Source organism: Delphinapterus leucas, unplaced genomic scaffold (assembly GCF_059928025.1).
Source record: "Delphinapterus leucas isolate spDelLeu-1000000601 "Yukka" unplaced genomic scaffold, BTC_Dleu_Yukka2 spDelLeu_asBTCV2_sq25, whole genome shotgun sequence".
NCBI classification, from domain to species: domain Eukaryota; kingdom Metazoa; phylum Chordata; class Mammalia; order Artiodactyla; family Monodontidae; genus Delphinapterus; species Delphinapterus leucas.
The window spans coordinates 5,478,616-5,501,109 of NW_028322234.1; the positions used below are offsets into that span (position 1 = coordinate 5,478,616).

Below are 22,494 nucleotides of genomic sequence, written 5' to 3' on the forward strand. Positions count from 1 at the left end.
TACCTCTCTGCCTCCCGGATTCGAAGAATTCGTCCTCCTAAAAAGGCACAAAGTCAGACCGTGAGGTGGAATTTCTAGAACTCTCCACGACCAGCCCAGCACCCTGCCACCACCTGGTGGTCGCTGTGCCACCAGGAACACGCCCAAAATGTGTCAGGACAAGTTCCAGGGCCATGGGATGGAGCCTGAGTGTCCTCTCACTAGTCCTGGTTGCCTTCTGAGATTCTGTGATGATGACTAACTTGCTTTTTTATTAAAGACACAGTCCAGCTTTTAGTTCTTCCTAAAGCTAGAGAACTACCCCTGGCAAGTGAACGGTTCTGCACATGGGAAGACCAAGAGCCCATCCATCAACTGTGTTAAGCAACCTCAACTTGTAGGAAGCTAGTTCCTGCACTCTAATGAAAATGGGCTTCATGAAGTTTCCCAGCTACTTGTTTATGTTGTAACAAGCCAGGTATAGATAAAAACGACTCATCTAACGGAAAACTGAAACTGAGGCCATTCCTTAGACATTAAGCTAAAGATTAAATTAGCAATCAGCAGATATGCAGAGATTTTCAGACTCAAGATCTAAGCAACCTAGACATGGAGCAAGCAAGACCCTCAGAAAAGTTGAAAATTCACTGTATCCTGCCCCTTCCTCCCCGCTTCCCCAAACTCGTCTGACCATCAGAAGCACCTGGATGAAGCCTTCATACACCCAGATTTCCAGGCCCTACCCCAGACCTGGATCAGAATTTGCAGGAGGTGGCAAAAGCTTGCGCCCCAGGTGCTTGTGCATGGTCCTGGCTAAGAGCCAGCCTTCAACACCCATCTCCCATGACTGGTTTTGAGAGCTGAATGACAAGGATGCAGCTCAGCACCAGCACAGAGCTGGCAGCAAATGAGTCTTCGGTGCTTGTTTGAAAGCCTCAGCCTACACAGCCACTGCAGTTACCACGTGTACAGCTAGGCACATCACTGCGAGGACACAGGTATGGCTGGGGAGAGGGCTGGGAAGGTCTTCAAGAAAAGAAGGATTGTTGCAAGTGGAAAACTCTTAGAAACCTAGCTGCAAATCTGATTATTAAATCTACTCGTGAGGGCTTCCCTGGTGGCGCAGCGGTTGAGAGTCCGCCTGCCGATGCAGGGGACACGGGTTTGTGCCCCGGTCCGGGAGGATCCCACATGCCGCAGAGCGGCTGGGCCCGTGAGCCATGGCCGCTGAGCCTGTGCGTCCGGAGCCTGTGCTCCGCAACGGGAGAGGCCCGCGTACCGCAAAAAAAAAAAAAAAAAAAAAAAAAAAATCTACTCATGAGGTAGAGTTGAATCTACCACAGCAGCTGTTTCTGCCTCTTTGTAAGGAAGACACTAAAGTAAGGAAAAAATCCCACACTAGAGACACTGGAGGTTGATGAGTAAAGGCGAACTTACACCCCTGAATTCTTCATCTCCTGACCGGAAGTCACCAGCTCCATCATCTACCAAACACAAAGGAATAGGTAAAGTCAGCAGCTCGGCAGCTGGCCCACTCCCTGTTTTCACCTCCCAAACTCACTGTCCAGAGTGACTGCGCTTGTCCTGACTACAGTGGGGATTTTGAGAGTGCAGGTGACACACACAGCCCTTGAGTTCCTGTGTGTCCCCTGTCCAGACAAGCAGGCAGAACACCAAGCATGCAACTGACTCATACACAGCTGGGCCTACTGGCCCCAGGGCATACCGTTTTCAGAAAAATCTCCTTCACTGTCAGCCCGGGCTTGTTTGGTGTCTGGCTCATCGTAAATCTGCAACTGCTTCCGTTTCCTGCCCAAGCTATCTGGGCCGCAGCGATCAAACTCTCTCCGCCTAGGCTACAGACAAAAGCATATTCCAATGCGTTGCTTACTCGGACGGTTAACATACCCCAGAGAAATGAAGAACAAAGAGGTTGTAAGATCAGAGAACAAGGACAGAAAAGGTCTTTTCAGAAAGCAAAGAAATACAACATGGTTGGACGCCCCCACCCCAACCAAAACACAAAAATTTTATGCTGAGTGAAAGAACCCAGACACAAAAGGCCAAGTATTATATGACTGCATTCATATGAAACGTCCAGAAAAAACAAATCTACAGAGACAGAAAGTACATTAGTGGCTGCCAGGGGCTGGGGGAGAGAACGGGGAATGACTGCTAATAACAGACGTTTCTTTCTGGGATGACGGAAACGCTCCAAAATTACGTGGTGGTGAAGGATGCACAATTCTGTACGTTTTTACTAAAAGTTGAAGTGCATTTTAAAATATGAGTGAATCTTACAGACAAAGCTATTTAAAAGGAAAAGCAAATAAGGCAGATGAGAACTTGGCAAGGGCATACCCGATCTCTCATCCGGGTCTGTGACCGGCCACATCCGTAGGGCATAGAGCTGTCATAACCACCTGCCCCCTGCATGCCCATCACGCCAAAATCAGGGGCCATGGACTGGGAGAAGAGGGAAGGTGGAGGCCTGCTGGCGGAGGGGCCTCCCAGGCCCCGCCCACCCACATAGTTCATTTCCGTCCATGGAGCAGAAAGAGGCTCAGAAGAGGCTGCAGGTGGCATGAAGGGGTCGCTGCGCATAAAGGTGCCGGGGTTGCTGCGGTCCTGGAAGCGGCCCTGGCCTCGGCCCCGCATGAAGTCATCGAGGGAGCCCCGCTCACGGGCTGGGTCCCGGCAGTCACTGTACTGACCACCAAAGCCACCATTGCGGTCGGGCCCCAGGTCAAAGTCATAGTCGTAGCTGTAGCTGGGGCGGTAAGGATTGTGCTCGGGCAGGCAAGGCCTGGAATCATAGGACTCGAACGACTGGAAGCGGAAGGAGCTGCAAAGAAAGCACAACCCATCACCACACTGTCCGGGCACCTCAACGCCTCCTGCAAAGCTGACTTCCCTATATTCAGAACAGCAAAGCCAAACCACCACGCATCCCTCCTAAATGCTCAGAAAATAAACAGACCAAAATCCCTTTCAAACACTGTTGAAAAGGGGCATGAAGCCCTGGCCACAGGAATGGGGGGAGTCTGCTAGGCGCCTGATACAGAAATAAGGAGTCTGGCACAGTTTAGCTAACAGTCATGCCCTAAGCCCCACCACTCAAGAAACCAGCAAGTCCTATTACATACCTCGGCCCCAACAATGGCTCAATTTATCTATCCTACAGTCAGGAGGGAGCTGGGGAAGAGCCCTCCCTGGAAGAGCAGGTGCCCACTCCCGTCTACACAAAGCTGGGCATGGGGGATCCCCCGGGAAGGGCTCAGGTCTATAATCACCTCTCCCGGTCCTGCATGCCCTCCCCACTGCCGCTGCTCCCGCCCCTGCCTCCTTCCTTGGACATCATGTCCAAACGCTGGTTGATCTTGGCAATGAGGGAGTCGGAATTGTCGGTGCACGGCTCTGGGCCATAAGAAGCCATATGCATGGCAGGGCCCCCAGGTGCCAGGCCATCACTGGCCTTGGTGGCCTCCCATGAGGCTGGGCCGTAGCTGTAGGTTGCTCCTGTGGTGACGCTGGTGTTCTGGGCACCATAATAATTGTAGTTTTCATAACCTGACAGAGGGAAGAAAAACTAAATCAGATCTCAGCAGCCACAAGGCCAGCCCATGGTGGACAAGTCTGGGGAGGAGCACCCACTGCCCACGGAGAAGGAAAAGGTTCACGGGTCCAAGTGCTTCTGGCATTACCCCAACACTGCACAAGTCATCTGCCAAGAGGCAGCAGGAGGAGGGCAGGGGCACGGCCTCAACTCTGAGCAATGGGTTTTCTATACCAAATCCTAAGACTTGCTTCTCATCCAAAGCGAGAGCCCAGGAGCCAGCAGCTGGGACTACTGACGGACCCACCAAAGAGGTGCTGCTCCCAGAATACAACCACAACTCTCCCCAACCCCATATCCAGCAAGTTCCCCTGGAGGCCTGCCCCCCCAGCCCTCCTCAACACCTCAGGCCCAGTCTGTTGAGCCTTCACAACAGCTGTGAGCACATCTAGGAGTGGACTTGGGGATCCCTGCACCCCAGCCTCTCTAGGTAGCTGATCGGAGGCCCACTCACCCACCCATGGACCCCCGGAAGGGCCTACCTTGCCAACTGGCCACACCAGTTCCATATGCACCTTAGAAGAAACAAAAACATACGAATTTTGTTTGCAAAACAAAGGCATCTGAGACACATCCCCTCCCCCCACCACAGCCGGGTGCTGAAGAACAGTTATCACCTCATCCACTATGCACAGGCCAGGGCTGAGGGTGGCTATGTCAGTGCTCCAGGAGGCACCCTTGGCTGCCCATTATGGCCAGGAAAGGCTGCAGTCCACTAGCTGTAAAACTCGTTTCCTACAGAGCACTCAGCGGAGCACAGTCAGGGCTTCTCTCCTAAGCAAGCCTGATCTCCTCCATTAGGGCAACAGAAAGGACACAGCAGCCTTTTTCCAGGAAGCTTGTCCAGCGTGGGCCACCAGCCAAGAGGCCGCCCAGGCCAGGTCCCTAGGTAGAGAGCCCTCCTAAAGTGCCAGTTCTCACCAGGAGCCAGAACTAAGGCACTGCCAACAGCACGGGGAGTGCACTGGTGGAAAATCATGTCCCTAACTCAACTGAGCAAGGGGTCGTCATGTGCCTGAATAACACAGACCTCCTCCTGGGAAACTCAGTGATGGGCAGAAAAGTCACCCTGCTCCCAGTGGTGCTAGGGCCAAGCTCCAGGCTCAGAAAACAAAGTAAACCCTTATCCCATCCCCTGGAACAGATGCTGGCAAAAAGAAGAAAACCTCGCCCACCAAAAAGCACATTCTGGTACTTCAAACACACTTAGCACCATGATATAGACTCACAAGCAGGGTCAGCAAACGGGCCAAATCTAGTCCATAGCCCAGTTTTTGTAGGGCCTGCAAGCTAAGAATGGGTTTTATGTTTTTAAATGGTCAGGAAAGAAAAAAACACATAATCAAAAGAATACTTCATAACATACGAATTTTGACAAAAGACACATCATTTACACATTTGTCAAAACTCATAGAACTGTTTTAACAGAGTTAACGTGAATATAAACTCTAGGCTATGGTTAATAACAATACATCAACGTTGGCTTCTAAATTGTAACATATAAGGGAACCGTGCTGGGGTGAAGGTAGGGGGAGTGTGTGGAATTCTACGTACTATCTGCTCAATCCTATAAATCTAAAGCTACTAAAAAATAAAGTCTATTAATTATAAAAACCTTTCGTCATACCCTCGGCTATCTACTTAGAATTAAACAACAAAAGCTGTTAAAAGAAAGACTATTCCGCAACACATGAAAATCATACGATATGCAAATTCCAGTGTCTTTAAGTAAATATTATCGGCACACAGGCCTACCTACTTGTTTATAAACTGTCTATGGTGGCTTTTGCACTACAGAGACCATGCAGCCTGCAAAGCGCCCCCAAATTTACTATCTGGCCCTTTACAAAAAAGGTTTCTTGGTCCCACCTATGTCATGCTGGTGCTGGGGGGTGGGTAGCCCATGCCTCCCTGAAAAGCAGGTCCATCCCACTTACCCTGGGTGTTGGTAGGTCCAGCACTCCATGCCCCATAGCCTGTGAACAGATCTGTGAGTTAGGGTCATATGTGTCATACCAGAGAACAAGTGCTTCTGAGATGCTCTGAGGAACATAAAAGAATCTCCTTGAAGTAGTTCAGTGCCAGCCTTACAAGAAGGCAGCACAACCACAACAATGTCTCCTTAAAAGTCATCCCACAGCTGGGTTTTGCATTATCCACTCCACCTGCCTGAGGTCAAAGCAGAAAAAAGAGGAGGTGGATGGGCTTCCGGGACAGTTCTGTCCATTGCCTGATGAGGGGCCTTGACCTAAGCCTCAACCCGCAGCTGAGGAAGACACAGAACCAGCTACCAGCTAGCTCATCATTAGGACACAGTCCCCCGCCCCCACCCCAAGCAGCCATAAGTATCCCACAACTGAGAACAAACTTCGAAAATCTGGAGACAACAGCTGTGCCTCTCTACGCCTCGCTTCTGTGTGACTCTGAACCGTCCAATGCTCCGCTGGGCTTTTAAGTCCCAGGGCTTCAGCCTGGCCCTAAGGCATCATACTGCACTCCTCTCTGTGGTGGCTCCCTCTGCCCCTCCAGACATTCCCATGATAGCATCTGTCTAGCCCTGCTTCATCTGTGTCCCTGGAGCCTGGCACAGAGCTGGGCACGGGCAACCATTCATACCTGTCAAACGACTTCACCTTTACAAAGCCTCCTCTCTCTCAAATACATCCTTTCTCTCCTACCAGGACAACCCAAACCACTGAGTGCCTACTGTATGCCAACACACGACGGGCACTCAGCACACATTCGTTGTGACATTCAGAGAATGACATTCAGAGATGTTGTGGGAGCTAAGGCTCAGAGGTTAGGGGACTTGATCCAAAGTCACCCTGCTGAAGGTTACGACCTCCCCATGTCACACAGCTTTCCACATCTGTGCAGCAGAAAGGCAGTGATTCTAACAGCAACTGACCAACTGTGGGGCACTGGTCTAACTAAGGAGCATGTGGTATTCACATAACCTCACAATGACCCTTGAGATAGGTACTACTTACTCTGTCATACACAGAGACTCCAGAGGATAAGTCACTTGCCCAAGAACATGGAGCTGAGGAGAACAAGGACCTGGACCCAGATCGAGGTGCCTCCTATGGCCAAAGAGTAACTCTTAAGCCTCAACAAGTCTTAGGAAATAACTCTAGATGGAAAAGCTACAGAAGGATTCAGGGAGGCCTCTGCATCTAAACCGAGTCTGAAAAGGTTTTTAGTAAGTAGGAAGATGGGCGTGTGTGTGTGTTTGTGTGTGTGTGTGACCTCTCCAAGCTAAGGGCATGCATAAAGCAGAATTACTACTAGCTGAAAACTCTAGTAGGGAGGCAGGTAAAGAAAAGTGAGATCCAGTCACACTGCAGAAAAGACAGGAGTACCAGGTAGAGCCACAAGCACACCATGCATCTCAGGACCTCTCTGCTTTGCAATTCCTGCTGCTGGCCTCCTGCTAATGCTGCCACCTTTCAAAACATGCGCCTTCGCTGCGGCAGCCATGATCAGATAGCTTGCTTCTCGAACCTCATATACCTGAATAGGGATCTGCGCCGGGTCAAGCCCAACCCTGCATATTCCAACTGTTCCCTGCGGGCAAACGCGGCTTCCAGCATAGAGCAAAGGCCTCCCAGCATAGAGCAAAGGCCTCCCAGGAGGCTCAGATTCCAAAGACTGAGAGCAGATCGCCCGAGAAGGTCTGTCCTGCCGCAGGCCCTGAAACCCAAGTGAGTAAGGGCACGTTCCCTCTCACACAGCCCCTCTGGCGTTTCCAGGCCACCACAAAGGACTGCCTTAAGGAAAGCCCCCAATCTGTCACGACCCCAGAGCTCATCGGGTTTCCAAGCTTTGACCAAGATACCCCGCATCTGACCCTTAAATGTGTCGTCCCCGATCTGCACGAGCTAGGTCCGCGGTAGGCGCCCAGTGAGGCTAACCACTGCAGAGGCCGCACTAGGCCCCGCTGCTCTGCACCGCGGGCCTGGCGGGGTCCATACGGCTTCCGGGACCGGCGTCCCAGGTCACGTGTGCCGCGCGGAGGCCCCAGCCAAGCCTCGCAGGTCCCCGGACAGGCCCGACGGCCCGAAAAGAGGCAGCGGTTCCACCTCGGCCCCCGGCCGAAGACCCCGCGCCCCACAAACTCGCGCCATAGCTCCGCCCCCCGGCGCCGCCATTTTGTGGCGTCTTCCAAAAGGGACAGCAAGCCTGCTAGCGGCGAGGATCCGCAGGGCCCGGCCAACCCCGCCGGGGTTAAGGAACTGAAACTGCCCCAACCGCCTGAGGCGCCCCCCGAAGCCCGCCGCAGCGTCGGCACGCCGAAATCTGCCAACTTCCTCAGGCCCTGTCGGCCAATCCGCACGCAGCGCCCCGGGAGCGACGGGGCCGAGATCCAATAAGCTGCGCGCGCGCGCCCCTGTCGCCTCGCCGCAGGGCCGGACTGCGGTAACCGCGCTCGGGTGTAGTCCCCGGCCCGCAGCCCTCTGCGTGGCGGTGGCCCTGCCGCCCGGGCACCACCTGCCGGTCCCACCCCGCACTGAGTTGCCCACACTAACCTCCGTAGCCCTGCTCCATGTCTTCAGCTCGGCCCGCCAGCAGCTCCTTTTTCTAAGCCACCACAGGACGCATGCGCTCAACGCACTTCCCGCCGTCCTCTACTGGTAGACCAGACGCATGTGTCACCCCTTCCACGGGCTACCATTGGCTGGAGTTCACAGCGGGACCGCCCTTACCACCCCAGCTGGCCTTCCGGTTGTTGTGGATCGGTGTTCACAGCACCCTGGGAGTTTTGGTCCGGACCGCGGTGCCTTGCTGCTCACAGGCGTATCGCTTCTCCTCCCCGCCAGTGCGCAGGCGCAACCCACCCTTCCCAGGCCCCACCCGCAGGCACACACAGCCCAGCGGCTAGGTGCCGACACCCTCCCACGCGGACCGCGCCGCACATAGACAAAAGAGGAAGAGGTAAGATGGGAAGAACTTTATTAGACTCGGCTTGCAGCCTCGGCCACGCGGGCCCCGCCCGCCCCGGGCCCGGGTCATGGAGCGCCCCCCCCGCCCTCCTCGTCGTCGTCATCAGCCTCCACGTCCAGGCCCGGGATGCCTCGGATCTGGCGCTCCAGCGCACCGCCCAGTAGGGGCACGGCCGCCTCTTCGTCTTCCTCGGGGGGCGGCGGTGGGGGCGGGGATGCGGCCCCGGGGGCCGGCTCCGGGGGCACTGGGGGCTGCGCCGGCGCGCCCTCTGCACCCTCCGCGACCCCTGCCGCTTCGACCAGCGCCCCCTCATCCAGGGCACCGCCCTCGGCCTCCTCCTGTTCCTTCTCCTCCTCCGGGCTGTCGGTGAAAGGGTTCTCGCCCTGCGGAGAGGGGCGCCATACTGAAGAAAGGGAGGACCCGCGGGGCTGGGGCCGGGACCAGGACCAGGGGCTGGGGCCGGGACCAGGACCAGGGGCTGGGGCCGGGGCCGGGGCCAGCATGCCAGGGGCGTGCAGCTCACCTTCAGATAGCGCTCCAGCTTCTTGCTGATTAGCTTGTTGTTGAGGATGCTGCGAGCCACCATGAGCGAGGACTTCTTAGACTGCTCCATCATGAGCTACGGGCAAGGCAGGCAGGGCTGCAGAGGCTGCCCCAGGTATCCAAAACTCCCCACCCCACCCCGCCGGATCGGGCAGAGACCACTCACACCCGCACACCTCTCCACCTCCACCTCGGGGCCCAGCGCCGCCAATGACTACTACCAGATTGCGTAGTTCTGTAAGCACACCCTTGGGTACAAGCGTGGGTCCACTCTACAAGCATGGAGCCACGACCCGATTTGATCTTTGCTCAAATGCTCCATCTTTCCATACCATACTTACTGTATGTAACTGATTACAGACATATGTCTTTACAGCTGTACTGCAGAAATCTGATTTGCTTACTTAAAAATTATAAGCAGCGAACAAATAAAAAAACCTACTAAAAACCAAATGTGCAACACCTAACAAGGGGGCAAATGCCCTAAAATGCATGGAACTCTTTAGGATAAGCAGGGAGGATATAAAAGCAGGAATACGAATGTCAAACAGTGTACTTTAATGATATACATCCTTTTAATCCATAGGATTCCCAGGAGGAAGAATTATACCCGCTAATGTAAAGGTTGAAAAGAGACACTTATACTCTGTTGGTGAGAGGCTCAACTGTTTATTTTCTGGAAAACAGTTGGATAGAATATATCAAAAGTAAAAATTTCTCAGTAATTCCTTCCCAGAGTCTAGCCTAAGTTTAAAATTGGAAACATGCATGCACATTGATTGCAGTAGTGAAAAACTGGAAAGCACCTTAATGTTCTTCAGTGGAGAAGTGGTTAAGTAAATCAAACATTCAAAAGAACACCATGCGGTCCTTAAAGTAGGGCTCAGGGACAGTGTGCACAGCATGCTAGAGCCTTTCCCTCTGGGAGGATTTATACCAAAATGCTACATGATTTTCTCGGTGGTGAGAATGAAGGCAACTCTTACTTCCATCATTAATGCAAGTAATGGTAATGCAAGTATAAAGCCATAAACAGGAAAAACAGGTAAAGCTATTTTTGGAGGAGTGGGGAAGTTGATCTCCAGGACCTCTACTCTACCCTAGCCACTCTATTATCACATTTCAGAAAATCATCTCACTTTCTGTTTCTACTCCCTTTCCCCACCTTCATCTTTTTTTCCTTACATATTTTTCTCTACTACTTGGGGAAAATATTAATAGCCCTCATGCATGCTGAAAATGAAACAAAGATACACAAAAGAAAACTGCCTACATATTGGTTTGTCCTTGTGGGGAATAAAAGGGATAACTGGTTCCAGTCACAGGTGTAGTTGTGGGTACTTTAAGGTTTGGCACACTTACAAGGCTGTAGTAGAAATAGATATCCCATGGATATTACGTGTTAAACTATGTGTTATCTGCAGAACACCCAGTCTCAATGTGCACACCGCCGACTACAGCTACAGAAGCGTTCCTTTAGCTGTGACCCAATTTACTCTGGATAAGAGCAGAACCGGTTCACATTGCATTATTTATAAAGTTACCTGCTGTTTGCTTTCAGTATTTTTGCTACACTCATTATATTTGCATTTAAATGTTTTAGGCAACTTAAGAACGAATGTACAAGATGCAGTAAAAATGAATTGCTTGGGCTTCCCTGGTGGCGCAGTGGTTAAGAATACACCTGCCAATGCAGGGGACATGGGTTTGAGCCCTGGTCTGTGGAAGATCCCACATGCCGCGGAGCAACTAAGCCCATGCGCCCCAACTACTGAGCCTGTGCTCTAGAGCCCGTGAGCCACAACTACCGAAGCCCATGAGCCTAGAGCCTGTGCTCCACAACAAAAGAAGCCACTGCAATGAGAAGCCCACGCATGGCAACGAAGAGCAGCCCCTGCTCGCCGCAACTAGAGAAAGCCCACGTGCAGCAACGAAGACCCAACACAGCCAAAAATAAATAAATAAAAATTTAAAAAAAAATGAATTGCTTGATATCCAGTACTTCATGTATATCAAGCACAGTAGTAAAACAAAAAAAACCCATATATTTAATTTTTCTTAAGTTTTTTTTTGCTTTTGTGATTTTTGATGCTTGACTAACATGCACGTGCTGTAAAAATAGTTAACATGGAACTTGAGATGATGGCTTTTTTAATGTCTTATGAGATTTTCATGAACAATTCAAGCATAATTGTTAAGAACACGTGTATTAAGTTCATGTTAAGTGGAAAAAAAGTTTTATGAACGGAGAAAAAAAAAGATGCACAATTAGGATACTATTCTCACTCGCCAATACATTATCCTCCTCCCTTTAGGTGCACAGATGGACACACCAGAATCTCTCCCAACTGAGGCACACTTACAATGTTTTCAGATTTTTGCTACAACAACCACATACCACATACTAGCAGACCTTATAAGAAATACCAAAGGAGGTTCTTCAAGCAGAAAGGAAGTGATCCCAGACAATAATGCAAATCCACATGAAAGAACAATAAAGGTAATTATGTAATTACAAAAAACACTACAAATGCAATATGTTTTCCTGTCTTCTCAACTGGTTTAAAAAGGAGTTGTATAAAACTATACATATATTTAAATATTAAAAATATATATAGTTCTAAATACATATAAATAATTGTATTGTTTGGTCTGTAACAGAGAAATGTAATATATTTGCCAATAATGGCACAAAGAAGGTTGGGGGAGTAAAATTGTATTGGGCTAATAAGGAAATGACTGTAGATGGTAACTTCAATCCACAGGAAGAATTCAAATGAAGAGAACCAGTAATGAGCAATAAGAAGGCCAATATAACAAAAACTAGAAATATGTAACTGCTCTCCTTTCTTCTGTCAGCTTCCTTAAAAGACAAATTATATAAAGTAATAATTACATTGTATTACATTATTGGCTTTGTACCACATACAGAGGTACTACTTTACATAACAAAAACCTCCTATGTAGAGAGGTACATAGGAGTAACTTAATCTCACTGAAATTAAGTTATTGTATCTAAAGGAAAACTTAAAAAGTTAATATGTACAAGGTAAGGCCTAGAGAAACCACTAGGAAAATAATGCCCCAAAATGCAGTGCAAAAAAACCATTAAAGAAAATTAAATGTTATACTAAAGAAATACTTAATACAAAGAAAGCAGTGAAGCGTGAACAGAAGAATGATGTAAATCTAATAATATCAACAATACTGTTAAATGTGAATGAATTAAACAATCCAGTCAAAAGGCAGAGACTGTCAAACTGGATAGAAAAACAAGATCAAATTATATGCTATTCATAGGAGATACACTTTAGATCCAACAGATTCAATAAATAGAAATGAAAAGGATGGGAAAAGATATACAATCATCAACCATAAGAAAAATGAACTGGCTATACTAATAGCAGACAACATAGAGTGTTAAAACAAAAAATGGTACTAAGACAGAAAGGGACATTTTATAAGGATAAAGGGTCACTCCATCAGGAGGATATAACAATTGTAAGCATAGATGCACCTAACAACAGAGCACCAAAATACATAAGACAAAAACCGACAGAAATAAAGGGAGAAACAGACAATTCAACAATAGCTGATATCCCACTGTCAATAATGCATAGAACAACTTGGCAGAAGACCAACAAGGAAATAAAAGGCTTGAACAACACTATAAAACCAAACAAACAAGCATAACAGGTATCTATAGAACACTCCACACAGCAAGAGCAGAAAATCCATTCTTTTCAAATGCACAAGGCACAGCATAGGCCATACACTAGGCCATAGAACAAACTTCAGTAAATTAAAAGGACTGAAATAATAGAATGTATATTCTCTGACCACATTGAATAAAATTAGAAATCAGTAACAGAAAGGAATTTGGGAAATTCAGAAATATGTGAAAATTAAATGACACACTGTTGGATAACTAGTGGGTCTAAGAAAAAGAAATCAGAGGGAAATTAGAAAATAACCTGAGATGAATGAAAATGACGTGACATGCCAAAAGTTATGGGATACAGTGAAAGCAGTACTCAGAGAAAAAATTATAGCTATAAATGCCTACATTAAAATAGAAAAAACCTAAGCAAGCAGAATATTAGAGTAGAAATTAATGAAGCAGAGGACAGAAAAACAGAAGAGGAAAAAAAAAATCAATAAAGCCATAAGTTTGTTCTTTTTAAAGATCAACAAAATTAACAAACCTTAACAAGACTGACCAAGAAAAAAACAAGACTCAAATTACCAGTCAAAAATGAAGGAAGGGGGGCTTCCCTGGTGGCGCAGTGGTTGGGGGTCCGTCTGCCGATGCAGGGGATGCGGGTTCGTGCCCCGGTCCGGGAGGATCCCACGTGCCGCGGAGTGGCTGGGCCCGTGAGCTGTGGCCGCTGGGCCTGCGCGTCCGGAGCCTGTGCTCCGCAATGGGAGAGGCCACAGCGGTGAGAGGCCACAGCGGTGAGAGGCCAGCGAACCGCAAAAAAAAAAAAAAAAAAAAGAAGGGGACTACTGACATTACAGAAGTAAAAAGGATTATAATGGAACACTAGAAATAAATGTATGCTAATAAATTGGATAATAGATGAAACAGACATATTTCTAGAAAGACACAAACTACTGAAACTGACTCAAGAAGAAATAGAGGGAGTTCCCTGGTGTTCCAGTGGTTAGGACCACTCGGCACCTTCACTGCTGGAGCCCTGGCCCGGGAAGTAAGGTCCTGAAAGATGCGTGGCGCAGCCAAAGAAAGAAGAAGAAACAGAAAATCTAAATAGACCAATAACAAGTAAAGAAATAGAATTAGCAATGAAAAAAAAGCAGCTACCCACAAAGAAAAGCCCAGGTCCAGATGGCTTCAGGGGCAAATTCTACCAATTTAATACCAATTCTTCACATACTTCCAAACAAAAGGAGGGAAAACTTCCCAACTCATTTTTTGAGGCCAGTATTACTTTGATACCAAAACCAAAGACATCACAAAAAAACACAGATGAATTATCTCTTATGAATACAGATGCAAAAATTCTCAACAAAACATCAGCAAAGCCAATCCAACAACATATAAAAAAATTATACACCACGACCAAGTAGGATTTTTCCCAGGAACACCAAGCGTGGCTTAACAACCCAAGTTAATGTAATATACCATACCAATAGAATAAAAAACAAAAGCCACATGAGCATCTCAATAAATGCAGAAAAAGCATTTGACAAAATCCAATATCCTTCCAGAATAAAAACACTCAACAAGATACGAATAGAAGGGAATTCAGCAACCAGAAAAAGGGCACCTATGAAAAATCCACAGCTAACATCATACTTAATGGTCAAAGACCGATGCTTCCTCCCCTACCAAGATCAGGAACAAGAAGATACTTCTCTTCAAAATTGTGTTGGATGTTCTAGCCAGGGCAATTAAAGAAGAAAAAAAAATATTAAACAGCATCCAGATTGGAAAGGAAGTAGTTAAACTATCTCTATTTGCAGATAACTGATCTTATATATAGAAAATGCTAAGGAATTCACTAAACTATTAGAATTAATAAACAACTTCAGTGAAGTTACGGGATAAAATATCAACATACAAAAATCAATTGTATTTTGATACACATACAAAGAACAACCCAGAAATGGAATTAAAGAACACAATTCCATTTATAATAGTATCAAAAGAATAGAATACTTAGGAATAAATTAAGAGCCCCAAAAGTGCAAAACTTATACACTGGAAACTATAAAACACTGTTGAAAGAAATTAAAGAAGGTCTAAATAAATGCAAAGACACCCCATATTTACAGACTGGAAGACTTAATACTGCTGAGATGGCAACACGCTTCAAATTGATATAGAAATTGAATATAGTCCTATCAGAATAACAGCTGGCTTCTTTGTAGAAACTGACATGCTGGTCCTAAAATTCTTGGAAGCTCAAAGGCACAATCTTGAAAAAAAAGGAACAAAAGTTGGAGGAGTCACACTTTCCGATTCTTAATCTTACTATGAAGCTAAAGTGTGGTAATGGCATAAGAATATAGAGAACAGGGCTTCCCTGGTGGCACAGTGGATAGGAGTCTGCCTGCCAATGCAGGGGACACAGGTTCGATCCCTGGTCCAGGAAGATCCCACATGCCCCGGAGCGGCTAAGCCCGTGCGCCACAACTACTGAAGCCAGCGTGCCTGGGGACCGTGCTCTGCAACAAGAGAAGCCACCGCAATTAGAAGCCCACGCACTGCAATGAAGAGTAGCCCCAGCTCGCCGCAGCTGGGGGAAGCCCACACACAGCAACGAAGACCCAATGCAGCCAAAAATAAATAAATTTAAAAAAAAAAAATAAAAAAAAAAAAGAATATAGAGAACAAAAGAATAAAGAGTCCAGAAATAAATCCATGTAGCTATGGTCAACTGACTTTTGAGAAGGGTGCCATAGTGAAAATGGGAAAAAACAGTCACAGGGAAAAAGTAGTTTCTTCTACAAGTGGTGCTGGGACAACTGGAAAGTCACATGGAATAGAATGAAGTTGAACCTTACCTTATACCATATACAAAAATTAACTAAAATGCATCAAAGATCCAAAATTATAGGAGCTGAAACTGTAAAATTCTTATTATAAGAAAACATAAGGGGGCTTCCCTGGTGGCGCAGTTGTTGGGGGTCCGCCTGCCGATGCAGGGGACGCGGGTTCGTGCCCTGGTCCGGGAAGATCCCACATGCCGCGGAGCGGCTGCGCCCGTGAGCCATGGCTGCTGAGCCTGTGCTCCGCAACAGGAGAGGCCACAGCAGTGAGAGGCCCCCCGCGTATCGCAAAAAAAGAAAAAAAAAAAGAGAAAGAAAACATAGGGGAGCTTCCCTGGTGGCGCAGGTTAAGAATCCGCCTGCCAATGCAGGGGACACAGGTTTGAGCCCTGGTCTGGGAAGATCCCACATGTCGCAGAGCAACTAAGCCCGTGCGCCACAACTACTAAGCCTGGGCTCTAGAGCCCGTAAGCCACAACTACAAGCCTGTGCACCACAACTACTGAAGCCTGCGCACCTAGAGCCCGTGCTCTGCAGCAAGAGAAGCCACCGCAATGAGAAGCCTGTGCACCGCAACCAAGAGTAGACCCCGCTCGCTGCAACTGAAGAAAGCCTGTGAGCAGCAATGAAGACCCGACGCAGCCAAAAATAAATAAATAAATATTTTAAAAAAAGAAAAGATAGGGGTAAATCTTTGTGACCTTTTATTTGACAATGGATTCTTAGATATGATACCCCAAGCACAGGAACAAAAGATAAAAAATAGATAAACTGGATTTCATCAAAATTAAACTTTTGGGGCTTCCCTGGTGGCGCAGTGGTTGAGAGTCCGCCTGCCGATGCAGGGGACACGGGTTCGTTCCCCGGTCCGTGAAGATCCCACATGCCGCGGAGCGGCTGGGCCCGTGAGCCATGGCCGCTGAGCCTGCGCGTCCGGAGCCTGTGCTCCGCAACGGGAGAGGCCACAACAGTGAGAGGCCCGCATAATGCAAAAAAAAAAAAAAATTAAACTTTGTGCTGCAAAGACACATTAAAAAGGTGAAAAAAAAACAACCCACAGAATGGGAGAAAATATTCGCAAATCATATGCCTGATAAGGTACTTGTATCTAGAATACATAAAGAACCCTCAACTCAAAAAGACCACACAATTAAAAAATAAAGTATGTGAACAGACATTTCTTCACCTCTAAGAATGTAGACAGATGGCCAACGGGCCGCTGAAAAGATGCTCAACATCATTAGTCAGTTATCAGGGAAATGCGAATGAAAAATACAACAGATACCACTGCACACCCACTAGAATGGCTGGAATCAAAAAGTCAGATAATAACTAGTGTTGGTGAGATATGAATAAATCAGAGCACTCATATATTGCTGATGGGGATATAAAATGGTACAGCCACTTTGGAAAACAATCTGGCAGTTCCTCAGGAAGTTAAAATGTTACTATTTGACCCAGATATTCCACTCCTGTCTAAAAGAAATGAAAATACATGTCCACACAAAAACTTGCATCATAACAGAATTATCCATAATAGCCAAGAGGTAGAAACAATCCAAATTCTAAAGAATGAATAAACCAAATGAGAGGTATGTGTCCATGCAAGAGAATATTTTTAGGCCATACAAAGGAATGAAGTTCTGACACATTCTACAATATGGAAGAACACTGAACACATGCTAAATTGAAGAAGCCGATCACAGAAGACCACATACTATGTGAGTGCATTTTTATGAAATGTTCAGAATAAGCAAATACATGGAGACAGAGAGTAGATCAGTGGTCGCCTAAGGCTGGCGGAGCATGGGGGTTGGAGTGATAGCTAAAGGGTATGGGTTTCTTTTTGAGGTGATGAAAAGGTTCTATAATTGACTGTGCTGATAGCTGCATAACTGAATATTATTAAAAACTACTGACTTGTACACCTTACATGGATGAACCATATGGTATGTGAATTGTATATCAATAAAGCTGTCACCAAAATAATAATAATAATAATAATTAGAAGCTTTTTATTCACTTCTAACTCTGGAATTTTAAAAAATATAGTGTTTATATTGAAACTATCTCTATAAACTAACTACTTCTGGTGTCTTCAAAGTAACTTTTATCACCCTTCCAATCCCCTCTACAGTTGCTGGTTGTTACAGCTGTTCTTTTTTTTTCAACTTGCTTTAGAATCAGTTTTGAGTTTATTTTTTGCTAGCTATCATTCATTTCATCCAGATTTTCCAAGTTTTAATACCATGCACTGTCCAGCCTCTACATCTGCTCTCTGTTCTCTTTTGGTATACCCCTTTTATCAGCTCCCAAACCAAGAATCTCACCTTGGCAAGATCCCTACAGCTTCTCTGCTGCCAAAGCCAACGGACATTTTCCTTATCTTTCCATATCTCTCAATTGCATATGCCAATCCCAAATCTCCTCAACCACCCAAGCCAGATCTCTAAACCCATCCCACTGTTGAGAATCACTGCACTGAGAAAGACCAGCGATGAATCTGATGGGCATGGAAAAAGGTTGAGAAATGCTATTTCTTATACCATTTTGCTGCTATTATCTGCTCATAAATCCCATCAGCCTCCTCCAGGTGATGGCACCCAAGACTCTCTTTCTAGCCCAGACCGGGTCCTGAGCCTCTCAGCTCTTTCCCTACTGCAAAGCCCCACCACCCTCACTTGATCTCTAACAGACACGTCTAACCTAGGATGTCACCCATTCAACAACAAAAAAACCCCACCTACTCTGGCTTCTGTGATAGGCACTGGGAATACACTGGAATGCAAGACAGAATTTTTTCAATTTCTTGCCAAACTCGCTCCTTTCCCTGTACCATATACCGCCCTCCCCATCATAGCAGCAACACTGTCCACCAGCTAAGGCAGAAATCTGCCACATCCCAGACTTCTGGTCACTCCCTCATGCCAACCTCCTGTTCACTTCCTTAACACCTCTTCTATCCTGCCTGTCTTCCATCTCCAAGGTGGAGGCATACCTCTGGCTTGATACTGCAGCAGCCCTTCCTTGATCCCCAACCTCCCTCCCACAACAGGTGCCCAAAGTCTCTAGTCCAACACCGACTCTAATCCTACTGGTCCCCCACTTAAAAGCTTTGCTGCCTACAGGAGCAAGATCAGGCCCCTCAGCCCAGCCCTTGTGAACCTTGTGTCCAATACTTCCTCCAACAACACTTGCACCATACACTTCTCCCTGTTTGGTTTCTGAACCTATGTGGCCATTGACCCATATGCACATGGAGGTCCCCATATCCCACGGACCTTACTTCTTAAGGTCTAGCTCTGATGCCACCACCTGCCAGGCAGAGTCCCCATTTCCCAGCCCTCTCTCTGTAGCTTCGCTGACTGAACTGGGCTGGAAATGTCTACATCTTCCTGCGCCCTGCAGTCCCTGCAGTTTCTCATGGGCAAGCAGGGGTTATAACCCCAGGACCTCCCCAGTGGCCTCACCCAGTCAACCCACAGGCTGGTGGGAGGGCACTGGTAGCCACTCACCCTGCGGTTCCGGTTGTGATCCATGGTCTTGAGGTGCTTCTGAATGATCCCAAACTGCATGGGAATGAAGAGGTCACAGGCTGCACAGTGGGCTGCCTCTACCTTCTTCACAAAATGTTCCATGGCAATTTCTGTAGAGGGGAGAAGGAGGGGAGTTGCCACTGGTCCCAGGCACCTAAGAAAGACCCAGGAGTTGGGGGAAAACAGCAGACCAGCTCCTCACCTCACCCTGCCACTTCCACGTGGGCCTGAGGCTGTTCTCAGTGACCCTCCCTGGGGGAACAGAGGGGTGTTGTGACCCCACTCTGAGAACCAGAGGAGGGAAGGCTCAGGCCCTGCCTGATAGGACTGGGATGGAACCTCCTCACCTTGGGTCAGATCTTGGTCTCTGTAGATCTGCTGGATCAGACCATCAAGGTCCTCCACAGTTTTTCGGAGCTCCTCTGTCTTCTTGGTCTTGTTGGCAACGTAGTCCTGCCGGAGATCCCAAGGAGATATTAAGGTTTGTGTGGGCTGCTCTATGTCCTGAGGGTAAAAGCAGCTGTACCACTCCAAAGCTCACCTGCAGAAAGTCAGCTGTCTGCTTCGGGAGCTTGGTGCCTACGTACTTAAAGTGTTCCTTGTGAAACTTGCTGTCGAGGTGGCTGGCCATCTCATCCTCGTAAAAGGTCCGGTATTTGCAGAGAGAACACACAAACTGGATCCTGCCACAGGAGGGAAATGAGGGACTGAGACCAAGAGGGTCCCAGGGAACAGTGCTGCTGCCTCACCCAACCCAGCTGCGAGCCCTGAAACAGGCCTTGCTCATGGGCCTGTGAAGTACGGTCCCAGCAGGGGGACAGGCTAGGACCAGTGGGGTTGGGTGTAGAGAGGGACAGAACATCTGCAGGCTGCAGTTACTGCAACGTAGGGGACAGGGGAGGAGCTCTTCCTTCCCGTAGGCAGGAGGCTGAAGCCTGAGGCAGCAGCTGCTACAACAGGCAAGGAGTCGCTGGAAGGTTGCCGGAGGGCATCTCTACCAAGGCTGGGCAGGAGCTTGTGTACTTGGCCCAGCTGGGGACCGGAAGGAGGATGCCCTGGCGTGAGCCAGGTGGCCCTGAGGTGCAGAGTGGAGTACGCAGTCCCGAGGCAGGGCCCGAAAAGGTGCTGCATCTTCCTTCTGGGGTCTGAGGGACTGAAAGGCCCAGCCCATCCTTTGCTCAGAATGCTTGGGGGTGGTGTCGGGAGGGATGGGAGGCAAGCAGGCCTGGGCACCTGCTGCCTCATCTTCCTCTTCTGAGAAGAGACCAGTCTGAGCTGGAAGGAGGGCGCCCGCCCGGCCTGCCAGAGGGCAGCCTGGAGTCACCTGAGCGAGGTGCTCTGTCTGGGCCTCGTGTCCACAGCAGAAGCCCGGGGTCTGGGGCCTGGGCTGGAGCAGGCCGCCGTGGCAAGGGGCGGAGGAGGCCAGCCGCCACCGAGGCCTTGGGGCAGGTCCCTACCTCTGCCGGACGTCCTTATCTGGGCCACGGGGTCAGCTTTGTCTGGAGAGCCCAGGGGCCAGGCGCCGGCGAGGCTGAGGAAGGTCCAGCAAGAGCAAGAGTCTGAGGCGGAGGAGGAGGAGGCAAGCGCCAGTGCGGGAGCCCTGAGGGCAGACAGACCCGACCAAGGGGCGTGAAGGGCTCAGCCGCAGACAGGCCCGGCCTGACAGGGCCGGCGGGCAGGGCAGAGGGCAGGCCCGAGGCTGCCACAGCCCACAGGTGCTGCCATCTCTCCTGAGCACGGTGATGGCCTCTTGGCAGCTAGCTGGGGTGGCACAGGCGCCTTGGACCTTGAGTCTCTGATGAGCTGGCCCCCTCCCGCAGGGGCATCAGGCCCCCAGTGCACCTCGGGGCTCGTGCGCTGAGTGACCTAGTGCTGGAGCTTCTGGGCAACGGTGGTGAGCACTGTCAGATCTCAGGCCAAAGTCGCTAGCGGTCGCCAGGCGGCCGCAGAGGGGCAAGGGACGAATCAGGCCTTGGGAGCTGGGCCTGGCGGAAAGCAGGGTCCATGCACGGCTGAGCAGGTGGCAGCTCCCAAGGGAGGCCAGAGGGCGGTGAGGCAGCAGAGCTATGGCCCTGCTCTCCTGGAGGCAGCCCCAGAGCGAGGCAGAGGCAAAGGGGTGGAGGGAAGCTGGTTACCTTTCCACCATGCGGTCTCGCTGCCGCTTTTTCTGCTTGTCCTGGTTCTTTTTGCCTGCCTGCAACTTGCGCTTGGTCTGGCCACTCTCATCCTGGGTGCTCAGGGCCCCTGTGGGAACAGAGGAGCACAGTTAACAGTTTGTGGCCTCTGGCTGGATCATCCACCATCTACTCCAGAGGGTCCATTCTGAAAGCAGCTGTCGAGCAAGGCCTCTGGCTGTGAACAGGGCTGGGTACCCTGGAATGGGTGGGGAGTGATTTTGGCCTAGGCCCTGAAGAGGGGAGGACACGTGCTGACCCCACCACTCTCCAGGACATCTATACTCTGCAGAGTGGGCCACAGGGAGGCTGGAAGGTAAAGAGAGGCTGTCTCAGTGGGGACACTGGCACAAGTTCAGAGGGCCCAGGTGGCAGGATGCAGGAAGGCCTCAGTTGGGGCCTAAGAGCAGCCTCCAAGTGGTAAAGGCCCCAAAGCTTGCATGGCCCTGCCCACCTCACACTGGGCACCACAGCAACAGTAGGCTGAGGCTGGATTTATGGTTAGGTACCTGCTGGCGCTCATCACTTGAATAGGGGGACAGGGACTCCCAACAGGGGCTGTTGAGGCGCTAAGGGAAAAGACACGCAAACCAGAGCCGTAAAAACTGCACCAAGGGTCCCGGCTTGGACACCAGCCATTAAGGACTCAGAACTGCATGTTACTAAGGGCCTGAGGGCAGGGGGTGTGCCTGGGGTTCCCCCACACTTTTGCTTGCTGCCCCCACCTGAAGGCAAAACCAGTGTACTAGGCAGGGGCCATCGCCACCCATAGCCTCGGTCTGGGAAGATTAGGGGCAGAGTGGGAAGGGGGTGAAGAGGGAGGTTACTCCCTACCAGCACATACCCAGCCACACAAGGGAGGATCCAAGCTGGACACGTTTCTGCCAAAACCCTGCCCTTGGCTGGACCCCTCCCACCACGAGCACCTGGAAGAGCCACCCCAGCACCCAGGCCACTCAGAAGACTCACCTTTCTCTGCATCCTCTTTGCCCTCTTCCTTCCCATCCTCTTTTCCCTCTTCGTCTTCTCCTTCCTAAGACACAATTTCAAAAATTCAATGTTAAAGCATGTATAGCTGTTCATAACAGCTGTAAATGACAAGGCCCTGTTCAAGGCCAGGCACTGAGCCAAGAGCCTCACATCCTCCCAACAGCCCTTGCACAGAGGGCTCACTCTGCCATTTTTCTGA

General features: G+C 49.3%; 2 protein-coding genes and 1 long non-coding RNA gene across 12 annotated transcripts in view; 1 reads left to right on the forward strand and 2 right to left on the reverse strand.

Annotated features, from left to right (window-relative positions):
- AKAP8 (A-kinase anchoring protein 8) overlaps positions 1–8,354 on the reverse strand; it is a 21,343-nt gene extending 12,989 nt beyond the window's left edge. The window contains exons 1-9 of one of the 5 annotated variants that reach the window (XM_089905204.1): positions 8,125–8,354; positions 5,533–5,571; positions 4,825–4,885; positions 4,078–4,110; positions 3,273–3,549; positions 2,341–2,824; positions 1,706–1,835; positions 1,417–1,463; positions 4–37 (exon numbers count right to left, since the gene is read on the reverse strand). In XM_089905204.1, the coding sequence (XP_089761330.1) occupies positions 4–37; positions 1,417–1,463; positions 1,706–1,835; positions 2,341–2,824; positions 3,273–3,549; positions 4,078–4,110; positions 4,825–4,885; positions 5,533–5,568 (1,102 nt within the window). In that variant the 5' untranslated portion in view covers positions 5,569–5,571; positions 8,125–8,354. Of the gene's footprint in view, positions 1–3; positions 38–1,416; positions 1,464–1,705; positions 1,836–2,340; positions 2,825–3,272; positions 3,550–4,077; positions 4,111–4,824; positions 4,886–5,532; positions 5,638–8,124 lie in introns of all 5 variants that reach the window. The other 4 variants (XM_089905205.1, XM_022558826.3, XM_089905207.1 and 1 more) reach the window with 4 other exon arrangements.
- On the forward strand, positions 7,584–15,425 carry LOC149744058 (uncharacterized). Its single transcript, XR_016391464.1, has 2 exons — positions 7,584–8,530; positions 10,686–15,425. It is a non-coding gene; the product is annotated as an uncharacterized LOC149744058 (long non-coding RNA).
- Positions 8,590–22,494, reverse strand: part of AKAP8L (A-kinase anchoring protein 8 like) — a 30,235-nt gene continuing 16,330 nt past the window's right edge. For 4 of the 6 annotated variants that reach the window (XM_089905209.1, XM_022558831.2, XM_022558830.2 and 1 more), the window contains 7 exons: positions 22,275–22,338; positions 21,267–21,375; positions 19,673–19,814; positions 19,479–19,584; positions 19,111–19,241; positions 9,063–9,158; positions 8,590–8,922 (listed from right to left, as the gene is read on the reverse strand). In XM_089905209.1, the coding sequence (XP_089761335.1) occupies positions 8,605–8,922; positions 9,063–9,158; positions 19,111–19,241; positions 19,479–19,584; positions 19,673–19,814; positions 21,267–21,375; positions 22,275–22,338 (966 nt within the window). In that variant the 3' untranslated portion in view covers positions 8,590–8,604. Of the gene's footprint in view, positions 8,923–9,062; positions 9,159–19,110; positions 19,242–19,333; positions 19,384–19,478; positions 19,585–19,672; positions 20,732–21,266; positions 21,376–22,274; positions 22,339–22,494 lie in introns of those variants that run through there. The other 2 variants (XM_089905211.1, XM_089905212.1) reach the window with 2 other exon arrangements.